This window comes from Crotalus tigris, unplaced genomic scaffold (genome assembly GCF_016545835.1).
Source record: "Crotalus tigris isolate CLP2741 ecotype Arizona unplaced genomic scaffold, ASM1654583v1 scf7180000018750.1061991, whole genome shotgun sequence".
Lineage (NCBI taxonomy): Eukaryota > Metazoa > Chordata > Lepidosauria > Squamata > Viperidae > Crotalus > Crotalus tigris.
In genome coordinates, this window is record NW_024097182.1 from 537,550 (window position 1) to 556,307 (window position 18,758).

Sequence of the window (18,758 nt, forward strand, 5' to 3'; positions counted from 1 at the left end):
GGTGATTGAAAAAAGGCTTTTTGGTCAATAGTTCTTTAAATCATCTTGGGTCCCTTTCTTGTGTATAAGAATCACTTCAGCATTTTTCCATGCATTGGGTATTTTCCTTTTCTGAGGCATCTCAACTATAGTTTTGCTGGTATCTTATATAAACTGTGACTGCCAGCTTTCAACATTTCAACTGTGACATAGTTTATTTCTTGAAGTTTTGCCATTGATTTTATGGCACTTAATACTTCCTCCACTAGAATATCTGGCATTTCCTCTTTTGCGGGTGTTGTTACTTTTGAGTGATCTTGATCTTTGTGTAACTCTGAATAGAAATTTCCAATTATTTCTAACATTTCCTGTCTTGTTCTACACACAGAGCCATCTTCATGTTTTAAAGCAAAAATCTTCTCTCTTGTATTTATAAGCTTGCATTTTGCTCTATTAATCCCTTTGTTTTCTTCAGTTGCCTTTTTCACAAGCTTTACTTTAAACTGACACGTTTCTTCTTGGATATGCTTTCTTATGTCTTGCAAAGTTCAATGTACTCCATTTATTAATGAAACTTCCAGTATTCTTCATTGTCCATTTTTTTCATTAAATCACTAGTTTCATCAGAGATTTTTGACTGTACAAAATGTTTTTCTGGTGGTGCTGTAGATGTAGCAGATTCAAAAAGGTTTTTGACTTTTTGCTCATTTTGGTCCACATTGTTAATCTCTTCCAAATCTTGCAATAGAGCAAAGTGATTTGGTAGATTAATCTCAAAATCACTTTAATCCTTTAACAGCTTATCACTCTTTATTTTTGTTTTTTTCTGACATCTTTATCATTTTTATATGCTCTTTTGGACAGTCTATCTTCATTTTAGCTCATATTCTATGGTCACTTCCAACGTTAAAATGATTGATGACAGAACAATTGTAGAATATGGTTTTATCATTGGACATGATGTAGTCAATTTTGCTTGCATACCAGATGGACTTTTCATGTCCATTTTCTGATAGCTTTCTTCTTGTAAAATAAGTTCATAATATTAAGCGTCTGTCCGTCAGCAAAATCTACTAGTCTATCACTTCTAGTATCTCATTCACCACTTCCATATAGGCCAGCCACTATTTCTCCAGATATTGTTCTTCCTATTATTGCATTAAAGTCACCCATTAATATTTTGTTTTGGCATTTTTCTTTGTCTTGAACGTGGGGTCACATCACCGTAAAACTTTTTGAGCTTATCATCACTATAGCTTATTGTTGGTGCATAAGCTTGGATGATTTGAAGCTTGTATTGTTTGTTCAATTAAATGATGCATTGGGCTACTCTGTCTGATATACTTTCAAATTTTACTAGAGTCTTTCAGCTTTTGGTGGATGAAAAAACAAACTCCACCACATTGTCCATCTTTGGTACCTCTAGTGTAAAATGAATTCCCAGTATGTCAAGTTCAACTAAATGTTTGCCTTTTCATCGTGTTTCACATAATCCAATGATATCCCAATGCATATTGTTGAGTTTAAGCAGCAGTTTTTTTTAGTGGAACATCCATTTTCATTGTTCGAATATTGACCATTCCTATGTCCAAAGTCCAAAGGCAGCCTGATTTAACCCAGGATTCTTAGCACTCTCTGCCTTCAGGCAGATCTTCCAATTGTTGTGGATAGTTGCCTTAGGGCCTCCAGGGAATGAGGACCATTTCTGAGATTATATTTGCATATAGAATGTATAGACCATAAACTGTCATGCTGATCCAGTGTGGGTTGTCAGATGTGATCCATGTTAGTCTGGGGTATCCAACATGGCCTGTTTTCCTTCTATGATCAGGGCCTTGTCGAGGTGAAGGGGCTTTTGTAGGTAAACGAAATTATAGGCTATGTCATCAGATACAGTATGTAGATGTCCTGAAATGTATGCATACACATCATAATTTATTCATTTAGTCATGTATACCACACAACTCCCAATTACTTTTGCCGGCTCAAAAAAATCAAAATGAAGAAATTACAATAAAACCAATAAAACAAGGGGTCTAAATTTCATTTGCTAAAGGCCTGAGTGAAAATCCAGGTCTTCACAGCCTTTTTAGTTCATGTTAGGATTACTGGTAGTTCTTGACTTATGACAACTGAGCAACAATTTCTGTTGTTAAGCAAAACAGTTGTTAAGTGAGTTTTGCCTATTTTGCAACTTTATTGCCACAGTTGTTAAGTGAATCACTACAGTTGTTAAGTTAGTAACATGGTTGTTAACTGAAACTGGCTTCTGTCTTTGTCAGAAGATCGCAAAAGATAATGACATGATCCTGGGACACTATGGCCATCATAGATCCATACCAATTACCAAATGTCCAAATTTTGATCACATGACTATGGGGATGCTGCAATGATTGTAAGTGTGAAAGTCATAAGTCATTTTTTTTCAGTGCCATTGTAACTCCATGAGTGGAGTTGTACATCGAGGACTACCTATACATATAAGATATTCAGCATCTTACTCAGTTTGTAACATGGCTTACTCTGAGTGTGACACAAAAGCATATGGGTATACCTAAATCACCAATGTTGTCTTCAATCTTATGCAGCTCTAATAAAGTATTTGAAAAGGTCATATTTAAATATCATTATTTCCATAACTTTAGACAGATGACATTGAGATCAATATAATCAGAAACAGCTAAAATATCACTCTGGCCTTGATTCTGGGCTTCATCTTGATTTCAAATCATAATGTGAAGTTTTTTTTTTAAAAAAGATCTTCTTTCACAAAAATTACATTAAATAGTCTATTAGATATTGTATTTTATAATAGTAATTATTTATTATTCTTTTACAGAATTTTATAATTCTTTTTTTAACATTTTATCTTTAGGAATCCACATTACAGGTTGATGGTTTATACACTTGTCTTTCTGATAGCTTGAACGTTTGGACATCTTTGCATGGCATTGGTGTCAGACAGAGTATTATCAAGAGGATTTTATTATTTATTTATTCACATTCAGGATATTAGTAATAGTAATACTAGTAAAGTTGGAAGGGACCTTGGAGGTCATCTAGTCCAACCCCCTGCTCGGGCAGGAAACCCTACACCATTTCGGAAAAATGGCTGTCCAGTCTCTTCTTAAAAACTTCCAGTGTTGGAGCATTCACTGCTTCTGGAGGCAGATTGTTCCACTGGTTAATTGTTCTCACTGTCAGGAAGTTTCTCCTTAGTTCTAGGTTGCTTCTCTCCTTGATTAGTTTCCACCCGTTGCTTCTTGTCCTGCCTTCAGGTGCTTTGGAAAATAGCTTAATTCCCTCTTCTTTATGGCAGCCCCTGAGATAGTGGAATACTGCTATCATGTCCCCCCTTGTCCTTCTCTTCGTTAAACTAGACCTACCCAATTCTCGCAACCGTTCCTTATATGTTTTAGCCTCCAGTCCCCTAATCATCTTTGTTGCTCTTCTCTGTACTCTTTCTAGAGTCTCAACATCTTTTTTACATCGCGGTGACCAAAACTGGATGCAGTATTCCAAGTGTGGCCTTACCAAGGCATTGAAAGTGAAGTATTGAAATGAATACTAGTTTATAGTTTTGCTGTTCATTTTTTCCACATGTGTACACATGCTTACACATCAAAGTACTGTAACTGCTTTTCAGATGTTACAAGCCCCAACAAAACCTGAATAGTGACAATCTGGTACTCTTTTCATGCCTCCTGGCACTTTTCCTCTTGAACACAATCATTTCAGTCAATTCACATGGGGATTCTTTCATTTTCAGAACCATCCCTTGGAAAGTTGTCTTAGAAATCACTCTGGCATCTTTCCGTATATGATATACGTTTTTTTAAAGAAAAGAAGTACATTCTTCTCTAATGGTCTGCTCTGAGCATGCCCCATTATATATATGTCTGTTCAGATAAATGCATGGCACAAAATATTTGTGAACATGTATCTACTGTATCTTCTGTATTGAAGAGAGAGAGAGACAGAGAGGGGGATAGTGAGAGAGAGAGTAAAATCTATTTTACAGAATAAGTGAACTTCAACTGCAACAAATTTGGGTTATGATTTCACACCTGAGATGAAGTTTGTGATTTCCAAATTAGTCCAGACACAAGTATATTTTGTGCAGACATCTGTGTTACTTCTTCTGTTGTCATCCTGGCAATCTCAGAGAGTTGGGTGTTTGTGATTATAGCACCTACTATAATTTAACCACAGCTTCAAAAACTTGAAAGGTGAACAGAAAATGAAAAAGAGTAATTTTGACCATAAAGCAAAAATTAGACTTACTTGAGCCTCTGGGATGCCTGCTAGAATGAAGTGGTATATAAGCTCCAGCAAATAAATATTAGACTCAAAAGAATTAGTTGTATACATCCATCAAGTTTATGCCATAAAGAAAGAAGCCATGTCAGATATTTGTAAAGCAAAGGCAGCTGAAGAAGTACATATTGTACTATGATGTAAAAGTTAGTAATAGAACAGATAACTTTGGGGAAATAATGAAAAAATGGTGCAGGAACATCACCTGAAACAGTGATGAGCAATTACAGTATGGGAAGTAATCATACAGAAGCAACACATTATGAAGACTCAAATAAAATTGGACACAGATAACTAAGTGAAGTTTTTTCTTCACGTTCTGCAGATAAAATTAAGTGTCTTCTTGTCTATATATATCCTTTATGTGGTTAAAAAAAATCAACTTTTACATTTAATGGACAAACGTACTTTCCTTCTGAACAGCACATTAAATTGAAATTTATTGCATATATACATATGTGTGGAGCATTCCTGGTTAACATGTACTGAACTGTACATACACAGCATCTACATGATACCCTTGTAACATTTGTGGCTTCTGTTAGCAAGGACTAATACAGGGTTAAGAAGAGATGTCAGAATCTTAAAAAAGATGGAATCATAAAAGAATAATAATTAGTGTGGATGTAATCTATTCATCTCATATAAAAAAACCTGTTCAGCAATTTTATGAGGCTGAAATAAAGTTTCTCAAAGTTCATTTCTGTGTCATTTGGAGACTCTATGGAGACCTTTTTTCTTTTTCTACTTTTGGTCCAAATTGAGTTCTTTGTTCAAGAATATCATCTATATGGGACAGCCTTTAAAGACCATTTGGAAACTGCAATGGGTACAAAATGCAGTAGCCAATTGTTAACAGGTGCTGTATGCCAAGAATCCATTGCATCTGGATTCCAATCAATTTCTGAATACAATTTAAAATGTGAATTTATACATAGCCCTGTATAGTGTGATGCCGAAGCACCTTCAGCATGGCTTCCCTCAACTACAATCTATCATTCTGATATAAACAACTCAGGAAAACTGTCAATAGTTCACTAAATTGAAATCAGGAGTTGTTTCTCCATTAGGCCTCTTTTTTAGGAGGAAGAGGCTCTTTCCCAAGAAGCAAAGAGACTATGAAGTTTGGAATCTTTAAAAGGCAGGAAAAGAGCAAAGATGCACCCCCACCAACACTTCGTGGAGTATATCCAGTAGTTATACCTGTTAACTAAGGGGGCAAAGCAGCAAATTCAAAGAGCCTGGCCCCAATGTAACACATACTGAATAGCAGAGGAAAAGAAACCAAATATTAACCTTAAGCTATGTGCTCAAATCAACCAAATAATCAATCTGGATTTTGAAGGACCTTTAGAATATTGAGGCTTTGATCATGTTTCTGATATGACATTTATCTCAATTTCTCAGTGTATAATAAAAGGTCATAATGGAACACAAATAAGCTGTTGAACACAATATTTAGAATAATTCATTTCTCTGGACTAGGACACCCAAGCCTTTTAGACTGCTTTTAAATCTCCAGACCTGAGCTTCAAAGAAAGCATAGTGTCGCTGAAAAAGCAGCATATGTCTTTTGTTTCCTTACTTTCCTAATCTTTCATTTAGAATGGACACTATTAGGTCTTTACCATGAAACTTGAAACATCAATGAGCAAATACATAGTATATATTTTAAAAGTAAACTTTATATTACGCAAAGTACACTAATATTTTCTCCCTGAACACCACTATCTTTAGAACTTTTTATGAGAATGAACTGTATCTTGATGAGAAAAAATGAGATTGAAAGAAATTCCAGTGGAAACTTACAAACTGGAAGAGACTTGCCGGTGTTTACAACATGCTAGTTTCTAATCCTAGCATAGGTGAATATCCAGACAACTTCTTATTCTTTTAAAATCTTTCATCTTGCACTGGTTAGGATCAAACTATTATAAGACTTGAAGGAATCTTATTTATTTATTTATGAGACTTATATACCGCTTTAAGTGCAAGCACTCTCTAAGCGGTGTACACCAGTAAGCAATGTATATATATATTTACATGGCCCCCACAATCTGGGTCCTCATTTTACCTACCTCAGAAGGATGGAAGGCTGAGTCAACTTTGAGCTGGTGAGATTTGAACCGCTGACGTGCTGAACACAGTCAGCTAAAGTGGCCTGCGGTACTGCACTCTAACTGCTGCGCCACCTCGGCTCTTACACGTCCTATGGAGATGGCCATAAATAGTTTGGTTTACCTTAAGTTCCCACTTTCAAGTTTTTACCACAGCCCTCATATGATATTTGTTGTGGGATTCAATCCAATGGGATTGAAAATGTTCAAAATCATTTTTACTGTTCGCATTTTTGAAGGTGTCCAAAAGCAACAGTATCTTAAATTGGTAAATGCCATTTTAGCAATGTATAAAGAGAATGAAGGAAATATTTTAAAATATATTTTTATAAAATAATTACACCAAGTGCATATACACATTTTGAATGATTTCATTTGAAGGCAAAAGACTCCTTCATTGAATCCTGTAATAAGCAAATTAAAAGATTAGATAATTTCAGAAAGCACAGAAAATATTATTTTTCTGTAATACTGATACAAAGCTGGATTGTAACTGCAGAGTCAGGAAGTTTAAGAAAGAGCTTAAGCTTTGTATATATGCTAGAGACTCCAAGTCAATAAAATAACCAATACTGAAGGATGTTGATTTTTTACTTTAATTTTAGCTTCTGTGTTTTGAACCCAAGATGCTTGCATATTTCTCTCTCTAAAATTATTTGCATTCACCTGAAGTAAACATCCAAAATTATCTAGCCACTTCCGTATACATTATCCAATTATAATTGGAAACAAAATATTATTGTTCAAATAAAAAGATGCATAAATTAAATTATATTCTGTTCTTCCAGAAGCAGAAGAGATAACCTGGTTCACTATTTGTTTCATAATTCATGGACAACAACTGTTCAATTCCTTTCCCCATATTTTTTTCAAGAAACACAATTTAAAGACTATTCTAATAACTTGCCATATTTAAATTCAGTTGCATTTTTATTACATTGCTCATTGATACTCAGAAATTGTTCTGACCTTACCCATGATTATTTCTTTAATTTGCATCTCATTTTTACCTTCTAGCTACATGTCTTTACTGTTGCAATTAAGATCACACCTACTAAATAGAAAAATCTAGCTGCTCCAACACACTTTGTTTAGCTTTAGGCATATATAAATTTGTCTTTTTTCCTGTTATAGGTACAATAGCTGAAATGGACTGTGAACTTCTTAGAGACATATAAAAATAACAACACTCCTTCATTATGTTTATGTTTCATGCATTTTCTGAACTACTATAATCATGCCAGTAATGTCAGAAACATCAGCAAGAAATTGACAAGATGGGTCATCTACCAATAAATTACTTCTAAATGATTCAAGCTCTGAGCTTGTCATTTTTGCTGGGCATGAATATGATGTGCTTCATTACTTGTTCACTCCCACTGCCTACTTTTTTTAGATGGTTACACAGGATGGGTTTTGTTAATCATAAGCAGCAAGATTTATAGAACTCCTACCAAGTTCAAGGGCATCATGGAGGTTTTTAAGAAGAGATGGAGGATTTTAAGAAGAGAGTCTTCTCAAGCAGTTTCCTGCTTGAGCAGGGGGGTGAACTAGAAGATCTCCAAAGTCCCTTCAACTCTGTTAATCTGTTATTTCTATTATTTTTTTTCCTTTCTCAGAATGCAGGTTATTTCTATACTTATTGCAGAAATATACAAACACTAAAGACTTGTTATAATCACGTAAAACTTTTTGCTATTAGAATAGAATAGAGCTGGAAGGGACCTTGGAGGTCTTCTAGTCCAGTCCCCTGCTCAAACAGGAGGACCTATACCATCTCTGACAAATGACTGTCTAGTCTCTTCTTAAAAATCTCCAGGAATGGAGTGCCCACCGTTTCTGAAGGCAAGCTGTTCCATTGGTTAATTGTCCTCACTGTCAGGAAGTTTCCCCTTAATTCCAGGTTGCTTCTCTCTTTGGTCAGTTTCCAACCATTGTTTCCTGTCCTTCCCTCTGGTGCTTTGGTGAATAACATGACCCCCTCTTCTTTGTGGCAGACCCTTAAATACTGGAATACTGCTGTTTCTTCTCTTCTTTAGACTAGCCAGACCCAAGTCCCACAGCTGTTCTTCATATGTTTTAGTCTCCAGGCCTTTGATCATCTTAGTTGCTCTTCTCTGAAAAGACACTCAACATTTTTTTTTGTGATATAGTGACCAAAATTGGCTGCAGTATTCCAGGTGTGGTCTTACTAGGGTTTTATAAATTGGTACTAATACTTTGTGTGTTCTTGATTCTATGCCTCTGTTTATACAACCCAGGATTGTATTGGTTTTTTAGGTTGCTCCTGCACACTGCTGGCTCATAGTCAAGTGATCATCCACTAGGACTCCAAGGTCCCTCTCACAGTTACTGTTTTTAAGCCAGGCCTCGCCCAATCTGTACTTGTACCTTTGATTTTTCCTGCCTAAATGTAAAACTTTGCTTTTCTCCACTCTGAAACTCATTTTGTTGGATAGGGCCCATTGTTCAAGTTTGTCAAGATCTTTTTGGATCCTGAGTTTGTTTTCTGGGGTGTTGGCTACTCCTGTCAGTTTGGTGTCATCTGCAAATTTGATGAGTTCCCCTTCAATTCCCTCATCTAAGTCATTTATGAAGATACCAAAGAGTACTGGGCCTGAGAGGAATCTTGTAGTACCCCACTGCTTACTTCTCTCCATGTGGATGTAGTGCCATTGAGGACTACTCGTTGAGTACGGTTTGCCAGCCAGCTACAGATCCATCTGGTGGTGATGTTGTTTATACCACCTTTTTCTAGCTTACCAAGGAGTAGGTTGTGGTCTACTTTATAAAATGCCTTACTGAAATATTAAATATTACTTAAACAAGTCTTCCTGCTTTATCCTTAATTACTATAAATTGCCTCTGTTTCTAAAGTGAACTAACACATTTTAGCAGGGAAGTTAGCAGTTAATATGTATTTGAGGGTATCCCAATCTTTTAGAACCACTGCACATATTTAGAATCATAAAAGCACGTTGCAGGCATTTTCAATTAATAGCTGCCAAAGAAAAAAATAGCTTCTTAAAAAATAGCTACTCAACATCTATTGAGGTTTCAGCTGTATATTCATCTTAGTAATCATCACTACTGCAATCTAGCTGGGCAATAGTCTAAGGGAAAAAGGAATCTTGTTCAAAAACTTTTGCTAAAATTCTTGGAGTCCAGCAGCTGTTGTGAACTGCATTAGTGCTTTCTACTTGGTTCTGCATTTTCAAGAGGACACTTGAATGGCACTTTGCTGCTTGAATCATTACACTTCCATGTAATTAAGAATGTGTCTGGTTACATTAAAGACTAATAAACTGTTAATTTTTAAGACAGAAATCTCCCTTTATTTCCTGGCAAAATAACTAAAGAAACCAACATGGAAAATAATGCTTTCTAGTGATCCTTCACTCTATGTGGATTTCTGGAGGGCAGGCCAGTTCTGAAATAAGAAATACACAGTTCTAGGATTAGTTGTTAGCATGCCTTATTTGCTTCTACATTATTATTTCCTTAACATAAAACCTCTAAAGTAGAAAATATAAGTTACGATGCAAATTGTGTTTCATTCATGATTTCAAGATATGTCCTCTCCATTAAGTCAAGCAATGAAAACATCTATCATGTTATTTCACATGTGAAAACCTAAATTTATATTTTATCATCCTCCAAACCATTTCAGTTTAGGAAACAGCCTTTGTGTATGAAGGATGCTCCTCAAATAGAGTTCTATATTTTGCATTTAATACTTAAACTGAATTGGACTCAGGAATTTCCTTAGGTTAAATATACCTGAAATGACCTCATAAGTTGCTGGCCCTTTATTCCCCCGGTCTACTGGGGAATATGTCTAAATTTTACTTGAGAAAGTATAGTTAGAAATAGCACAGCAAAAGAGCAGAAATAACCCTCCAATACTTCTTATGAGCAATTTAATGTATGAGATACTGCATTTTGAGAATATGGGAAAGTTTCAAGGCTCCCATGTGATTTTTCTGTTATTTCTTCCACTATTCTATCTTCCTTTAGATTGTGATGTGCAATTTATGCAATTTCTTTTTTCATTTATTGCACAGTTTGCTATAAAATAAAATATCATCGCTATAACTAATAAATCAGAAAAACATTATTTTGAATGTCACATAAAATGTGTTCCAATGTTAGTCTTAAGAATGTGAATCCCTGTCCTTCAGTTTAGATGGAAGAACCCACTCTCGAAAAACTATGCTTGCTAAAACTGAACTACATTAAATAAACTTCAGTTTAAATTGCAATTGTTAAAGCATGGCTAAAACCAAACACAACTTGTTTAATTAGGGCAAGAATTCAGTGGATTTCTCTTCTTTTTTATCCAAACACAACTTGTTTATTTAGGGCAAGAATTTAGTGGATTTCTCTGCTTTCTTATCCATTTTGATGTTTTGATATTTTTTATTCCAACTTCCTAGTGGGTTTACTGATTTTTATTTTGGGAAATTTTTAAAAATATTTCTGATTGTTAGCTGTTCAAGGCCTTCATGGATAAATGCTATATAATAAACAACATCTCAACTCTTGATCTATAAGTAGCAGGACTTCAGCTATCAGAATAGCTGCTGGGAAATCAACTCAGCCAAGGCTGGAAGCTTCCCCAAATTCCTCAGTGGTATTGCTAAATGTTTAATTTTCCATAAGGTTGAAAAAGAGATAAAGGAACAGCTATTTTGGAAACTAGAATAAGTGATAGAAAAAAATGAAATCAACGAGAAGTTCAAATAAAGTAACAACATCCTGTTGTGGTTCAAGATAGTATATAAAAAAAGAAAATGAAGTCTAGCCATATGCTCACTAGATTTTAGGAGAGCATGTTTCAAGAAGACTGGAGTACTACTAATTTGAATCACTTGAACAGAATTTCTCAAGATCAATAGGAAGGTTGAGAATGTCCCAGAAATACTGGAAATATACTTGTACATCTTTCTAATAGGCAAAAAAAGAGCCAAGAAAAATGTTGCACAATGAAAAGGGGAATGCATAGTTCATGGAAGACCATGCTGTAGCTAATATCTGCAGAAGAAAAGTTTAAAAGGCTAAAGTGCAAAAAGAATTTAGATTTGCCAGAGAGCTAAAAATACCAAAAAAGCCTCTTTTAATTATATAAAAGTAGTAAAAGAAAATGAAAAGGGTAGGTCTACTGCTAGAAGAACTGGAGACATAGTAGTAGATAAAGGGGAGATAGCAGAGATTCTCAGCTCCTAATTTTTTTCAGTTTTCTCCCAAACAAGAATTGTGTTCAAATGGATCTAAGCAAAATGCTTGACAAAAGGAGGAAGCAGCATTCAGAGTAAGTAAAAAGAAATAAGTGAAAATGTGGATATGATAAACAGGTATAAGTATCTAAAATCAGATTTATTACATCCAAGAAAGAGCTTATGGATACTATCTTGAAGTTACTTTTCCTAATCTTTGAGAAATTATGGAGGACATTCATAGTTCCAAAGGGTAGAAAAGAGTTATTGTTGTTTTTGTCTTCAAGAATGGGAAAGGGAACTTAGTTAAGTATAGACAGTTAGATATTAATACCTATTATGGATTTTTTTCCAAGTCTGAAAAAGTAAACCTAATTGATGTTCAACTTGTAGTGACTGTCTAGAAATGCTAAGTGATCATCTCTGACTGGAGTTCGTCCCATGTCAAGTGGCTGTTGATTTCAAAGACAAAGATCCTCATATTGCATAAGTGATAAGCCCTAAAACCACACCATCAGCTAAAGACAGCTGACCAGTGGAAATCTAAGTGATTCCTCAGGGGAAGAGTGCAAGAATTCCTTTAATAAGGCAAAACCAGAAACTCCTGCTGTAAAAATATTATTTTGATTACTTCACTTTCTTGGAAACAATTCTTCTGGTTACTTATTTGCATTCCTGTCTTTGCTTTGGACTAGCTTCTGTGGCTTTCTCTAGCATTAGACTTTCTTTAACAACCCAGTTTTCCTGCCTTGAAGTATTTCCAGCCCATATTTATTATTATGGAAGTAAGGACTATGTCCTGTTCTAAACAGAATTCTGGCTGATTTACAGTTCTTTAGGGGAGCTTATCATTCAGCATCTAATATAAGTAATTTATGACATTTATCACAGATTTTTATATACATGTTCTTCTGCCTGCGTTCAGTCACAGCATTGCAGCAAACAATGCTGAGCCAAACTCTAGAGTATATCATTAATCAATTGGTTTGTGAGTTATTTACAAAGACTGGATTGCTTGACAGAAGCCACTGTGGGTATATCAAGAATAGATCACTCAAAACTAACCTGATCACTCATTTTCATACAGGGACCAATTCAGTTCACAGAAATACAGTGGCATACAGTATCATGATTTCAGCAAAATAGTTGACTTTAAATTCCTTGGTATTCTAATACAAAATATGACAAAATGAACTATTATACTCAACAACTCTATGCCCATGGCCCTAAGTCAAGTTATAAGGACTTGTTGAGTGGCATACTACAAAGCTCCATTCTAAGCTGTGTGCTTTTCAACAAATTTATAAATGTCTTGAATGAAGGATTAGAAAACATGATTATAAAATTTGTGGATGACAAAAACATCTTAGCAGATATTATGAAGATTCAGAACAATTTTGATAAATTTGAGCTATGGGTAGAAATCAGTCGGATGAATTTCAGCAGGGAGAAATGCAAAAACCTACATTTGGGCAAGAAAATTTAAAGACATGAATATATACTTGGGTGTCTGATTAGAGAAAGGCAGTGGTGGGATTCATCCAGTTTGCACCAGTTCGGGAGAACTGGTAGATAATTTTTTGTTGCCCAGGCCCAGAATGGACTTCCGGAAGCAGCATCCACACAGAGAACTGTTTTTTCACATATTTGAATCCCACCGCTGAAGAAAGGACAATGATTTCATTTATTCGAGACTGGAAAACTCATAGGAACCTTTTGCTGAAAAAGAAAAAATGAATTTGTGATTTCTGGATTTAATGATTAGAAAGAGTAGTGTATAGAAAGATGGAAATTATGTCCTATAAGAAATGTATATATAATTTCTATATATAAATATAGAGTGAGGCTAGGGGGTCCATATTGGATAGTAGCACACATGAAACAGATCCTGGGGGTCATGGTAAATCTGATATTGAACATGGGACATCTTTATGATGTAGCTGCAAAATAAAGCAAACTAAAATAAGCAAAGCCAAATGTAATCCTTGGTTGAATTAATAGACTGTATATATGTATAGTGTCAACATAAAAAAGCCATAACTTCCTTCTATTCTGTACTGGTCACAATGAACTTAGAATATTACTTTCATTTCTGGCACTAAAATTTAGGAAGGGCATTGACAAACTAGGCCATATGCAGAGGGTGATAATAGAGAAAGTGATAGAAGAACTGGAAGGAAAAAAAAATGAAAAACAATTGGATGTGTTTGGTATATTTAGCCTGGAGAATAGAAGCATGACACAATAGATGTCTTCAGGCATCTGGAGAGAAGTCTTGTAGAAAACAGGACAAAATTCTTTAAAGCTGTTCAAAAACACAATACAGGTAGTCCTTAACTTACGACCACAACTGAACCCAACATTTCCATTGCTAAATAAGAAAGTTAAATGAATTTTGCCCCATTTTATGACCTTTCTTGCCACAGTTATTAACTGAATAACTGCAGCTGTTAAGTTGGTAACATGTTTGTTAAGTAAATCTGGCTTCCCCATTGATTTTGCTTGTCAGAAGGTCGCAAAAGATAATCACATGACCCTGGGAACCACAATGGTCATAAATATGAGTCAGTTGCCAAGCATTTGAATTTTGATCATGTGACCGCAATGTTTGATCCTGTGACTGTTGGGGATGCTGCAATGGTGATGTAAAAAATGTTCATTTGTCACTTTTTTTAGTGATGTTATAGCTTTGAACTAAACAAACTGTTGTAAGTTGATGACTATCTGTATAAGTATTTTGAATTATTTTATACTTTAAAAAACAATCTGTAACAATGTTGATTTAACCCTCATCCTAAATGTTACTAACGGCAACATTGAAAACTCAATTCCTATCTACAAATAAAAAAACAGTATTTAATAAAATGTTATATGAATGTATGATGCTAAATTTTGGCAGGTTTTTTTGCATATGGTGATTTTGAAGTAAAATAAATACATATATGAAATTATGTGTACACCAAAGAAACTCCCAACTTATTAATTTTATAAAAATAAACAAAAGCAAGCAAGCATTATTTGATCAGAAAACAACCTGGAGATGTACAAACAACATATTCCCTATGAAATCCAACATTTTTTATGTTATCATCTCTCCCTCTCTCTCTCTCTCTCTCTCTCTCTCTCTCTCTCTCTCTCTCTCTCTCTCTCCTCTCTGTATATGTAATTTAATTATATTTACAGAAGAGTTTGTGGTGTTTTTTTTTTCCTTTTTACCTGCCTTTCTAAGGAACAATGATCCAGTGGGGATTTTATTGATTTTGCTAACTATGTCACAGTCCATTTAAAACAAAATGACATATGGTTTTGACAGGAAAAATGATTAATTGCTATAAAAAGAGAACAGATAGACTTGAGTGATGGTGACAAAACAACAACAAAAACCCTCTTAGGAGACAGGAAGAAAACAAATATAAAATATGGTGCTGTAAATGGAGTGAATTCTGCTTTTTATGACAGTTGTAGAAGGAAGCAATTCTTCAATCTTCTTTGTGTAAACATGGATTCTCATGAGAACATTTATCTCCAGAGAAGGAATAGATAACATCAGGATGCACCATTTTATGATACAGGAAAGTGATAGCGATAGACAAATCATAAAGTTTTCATAATCAAATCTTATCTGCTGACACTTTGTGCTTTGCATGTATTACTTATGGATAATTTTGCACAGTGGGAATTGTACCGCAGTACAATGTGGGAGAAGCAGTGGAAATACAACATGGATAAAAAAAGATCATTTTTTTTCTGTGAATTACTGGCCAAAGAGGATATAATATAAGTGTCCTTCCCTATTCTCCTATGCAGGATTAATTTAAAATTCTTATAATAGCAATAAAATACTTCCACCTGAGAACTCTGACAGTCTCTTTTCATACATAGCTTTTGTACAGTTAAAAACATTTCTGTTACCACACTGCAAAGCATCCCATACATATGTAATAGGGAACCTAAACCAAAACTGTCTCTATAAAAATACGTTTTCTAGATCCATCTAACTACCATTTAGAAAGTGTTCACAATTGAAATTTTCTCCCTCCCTCCCTTCCCTCCCTTTTAGTATTTCCAGAATCACCTTAGTTTTTCCAAGTACTCACTATCATACCTCAGCTTAAAAAATAAAAAAAAAACCAAAAGCAGGAAAATCAGTATATTTGCTAGAAGTTCTCACTGGATCCAAATACCCAGAGGGTCTCTCTACCATCACCTCTTTTTATTAGTTTTAGATTCATTTTAGTTCAGTGGTTCTCAACCTTTTTAATGCCGCGACCCCCAACCGATCATAAGTCAAGGACTACCCAACTGGTTGTAAGTCGAGGACTTTCCCTGCCTGGGAGTGCTGCGCATGCATGGTGCTGTCCCCTACACCAGCCGAGGCATAGCTGGCAAGCGGCAGAGACAGCGCAGGCCAACCACCGACTGGGCTACCAGCTGGCCCAGCCCAAGGGAGGTAAGGCACCCGCCGGGCCCCACACGCGCCAGCAACCCTCCCTGCGCCCACTGGCCTCCCACCTCCCACCCCGGCCCTCTTTTACTTACATTTTTAGTAGTTGCTCAGCAGGGAGGGGTGGAAACTTCCAGACAGCTCGCCTTCACTGCAGACAACTTGCAGCACCGTTTGCAGAATGGGACTTTTGGCGGGCTCAGCAGGGCAGGGACAGCCTGGACAATTCCTATTGGCTTTTGAAAGCCAATAGAATTAGACTCTATTCAAGAGAGTCTATTCTATTGGCTTTCAAAAGCCAATAGAATAAAAGGGAGTAGCACAGCTAAGGAAAAGGGGAAAAAAATGGCGGACTGCATTGTTTGGCGACTCCCGTGAAATGGTCATTTGACCCCAAATGGGGTCCCGACCCACAGGTTGAGAACCACTGTTTTAGTTAATGCCACAGAGCATAACCATTTTAAAGTAAGTTAGCATTTGAAACTGGTCCTTCAATAGGGGAGTTGAAAAACATGACATAAAGGTAGCATCTGTTGTTAAGAGCTCCCTCTAAAGTCTCTATTTAATTTATTTTTTAACTCCCTGTTTTGCTTTTACTTTATCCCATTTTATTTTACTTCTATTTCTTTTATTCTTTTTCTGCTGGAGACCTTTATTTTTATTTTTTTAAAAAAACTGACACTAGTATTTTTATCATCTCTCCTGTGGGAAAAGGAAGAAGAGGCAGTAATCACGTTGCTTCTCAGACTTCACTCAAGCCTACTAACCAGCTCAAAATTAACAGATTCCTAAAATCTTATGGTACTTACTTGAGGTAGCCAAATGTTTCCTACTTTTTCTGATAGCCTCTCCAAAATAGATATGGCTCCCTAGAATGGGATCTCCAAGTAGAGATAGAGAGCTCTCAACTTTTAGACCTTTTTGCCCTGTCAATATTTATGCCATATTTCAAGGACCTACTATGGTATTGCCTGGTTTAAATTTAAAGTGATATCAAGGCTTGTACACCCATTCACATTTACTCCTCAACTATGGATATCCAGTTATGGATAAAAGGAAGCTACATCAGCAAGGGTTAAAGGTAAATTAGAAATTATCAGACTAGCTATTCTAAGAATCTCTTTCATGTGTGATGGGTAGCTAAATGAATATGATAAAGAAATAAATATTCATGTTCTCAAATCTGGCATTATCCAGATGAGTTGGACTTTAAGCACCATAATTATCAGCCCAGCTGACAATTGGAAATTACAGAAGTAATTTTAGAACATCAGACTGGGGAAGATTCCTTCAATTTGACCCAAAGTTTGGTGGAAACTTCCTGTGGATAAAAGCAAATCACACTGTAACACTTATCTCAGTGGTGGGATTCAAATATGTGAACAACCAGTTCTCTGTGTGGATGCCACTTCTGGAAATCCATTCTGGGACTGGGCAACAAAAAAATAGCTACCGGTTTTGCCAAACTGGTGCGAACCAGCTGAATTCCACCACTGACGTATCTGCAATCTATTATGACAAATATGCATGAGATGCAATTGACTTTTTTGGTCTGGTGCAATTCTCAAAGGCTTAATAAATAGGAGATTTAGCAAGAAGTAAAAAGCAGCTATAATGCATAATTACCAGATTATCACTGGTTTAAGGTATTAGAAATTATAGAAACTATCCTAATAAATACCAGTAAAATCATTTATTATTTAACTTTAATCTTAAGTAACAAGAAATCAAGGAGTCCTCTGCTTTGGGACATGATCCTGCTCTACTTATTTCTAAGTCAACCCGATATAATTGCATTTCTTTTATAATATAATAGAAAACAAAAGAATTATTGATTTCATGTATTGCAAATTGCCTTGTGGGCTGCAAATTGCCCATGTCACATATAGAGTGCAAATCAAAGAAAAAACATTTATGGAAGGTGTTCCTGTGGTCCCACTGATTTATTACCAAGGAACTGCTTAAATAGAGAATAGAACTAAGTAAACCATGATTTGGGGACTTGGTTAAGATGAATTGTATTACTACCGACTTGATCATAAAAAATATCATTCATTTCATTTTGGTTCAGAAGGAATGTTACTGTTTTATCTTCAGAGCATATTTAAGATATAAGATATAATTATAATTCACTGCAGTATAGCATTTAATTTAAAATGACCCAGTATCAACGGTTCTTCAGTTTTTCACTATTTTATGTCCTATGTATATTTATAGAATTAATTATATTCAAATAATGTCTTATAGATGAATAAGGGCTAAGAGTAACAATAAAAATAATCATCACAGCTTCTGTTTGCATTTATTTTGTAGATGTTTTTGCTTTAATATTTTTTCATTGTTTCATAATTTTAGAATTGTTAGCTGCCCAGAATTATTTGGTTGAATTAGGCATCTATAGAAATTAAATTAGAGTTTCTTCCTATTATGTTGAAACATACATAGGCAGGCACATTGTCATAGTTTGGTGAATACTCTTCATTGTATGTTTGAATGGAAAACAACAAAGGCCACCATTATAATCCCAAACCAGCAAATTTGAAATACATACTAACCAGATGAAGATCCAAGCAAGAAGAATTGTGTTTGCATTCATTAATGATGCAATCATCAATGTCTTGGTCACATATTTGTCCAGCATACCCAGGGTTGCAAAAGCAGTAGAAGCCATCAATAACTGAAACA

The 18,758-nt window shown here is 35.3% G+C and overlaps 1 protein-coding gene across 2 annotated transcripts in view; it reads right to left on the reverse strand.

Annotated features, from left to right (window-relative positions):
- Positions 1–18,758, reverse strand: part of LOC120313634 (protein eyes shut homolog) — a 445,596-nt gene that overhangs the window by 53,043 nt on the left and 373,795 nt on the right. For both annotated transcript variants that reach the window (XM_039355732.1, XM_039355731.1), the window contains one exon: positions 18,629–18,750. In XM_039355732.1, the coding sequence (XP_039211666.1) occupies positions 18,629–18,750 (122 nt within the window). The remainder of the gene's footprint in view (positions 1–18,628; positions 18,751–18,758) is intronic.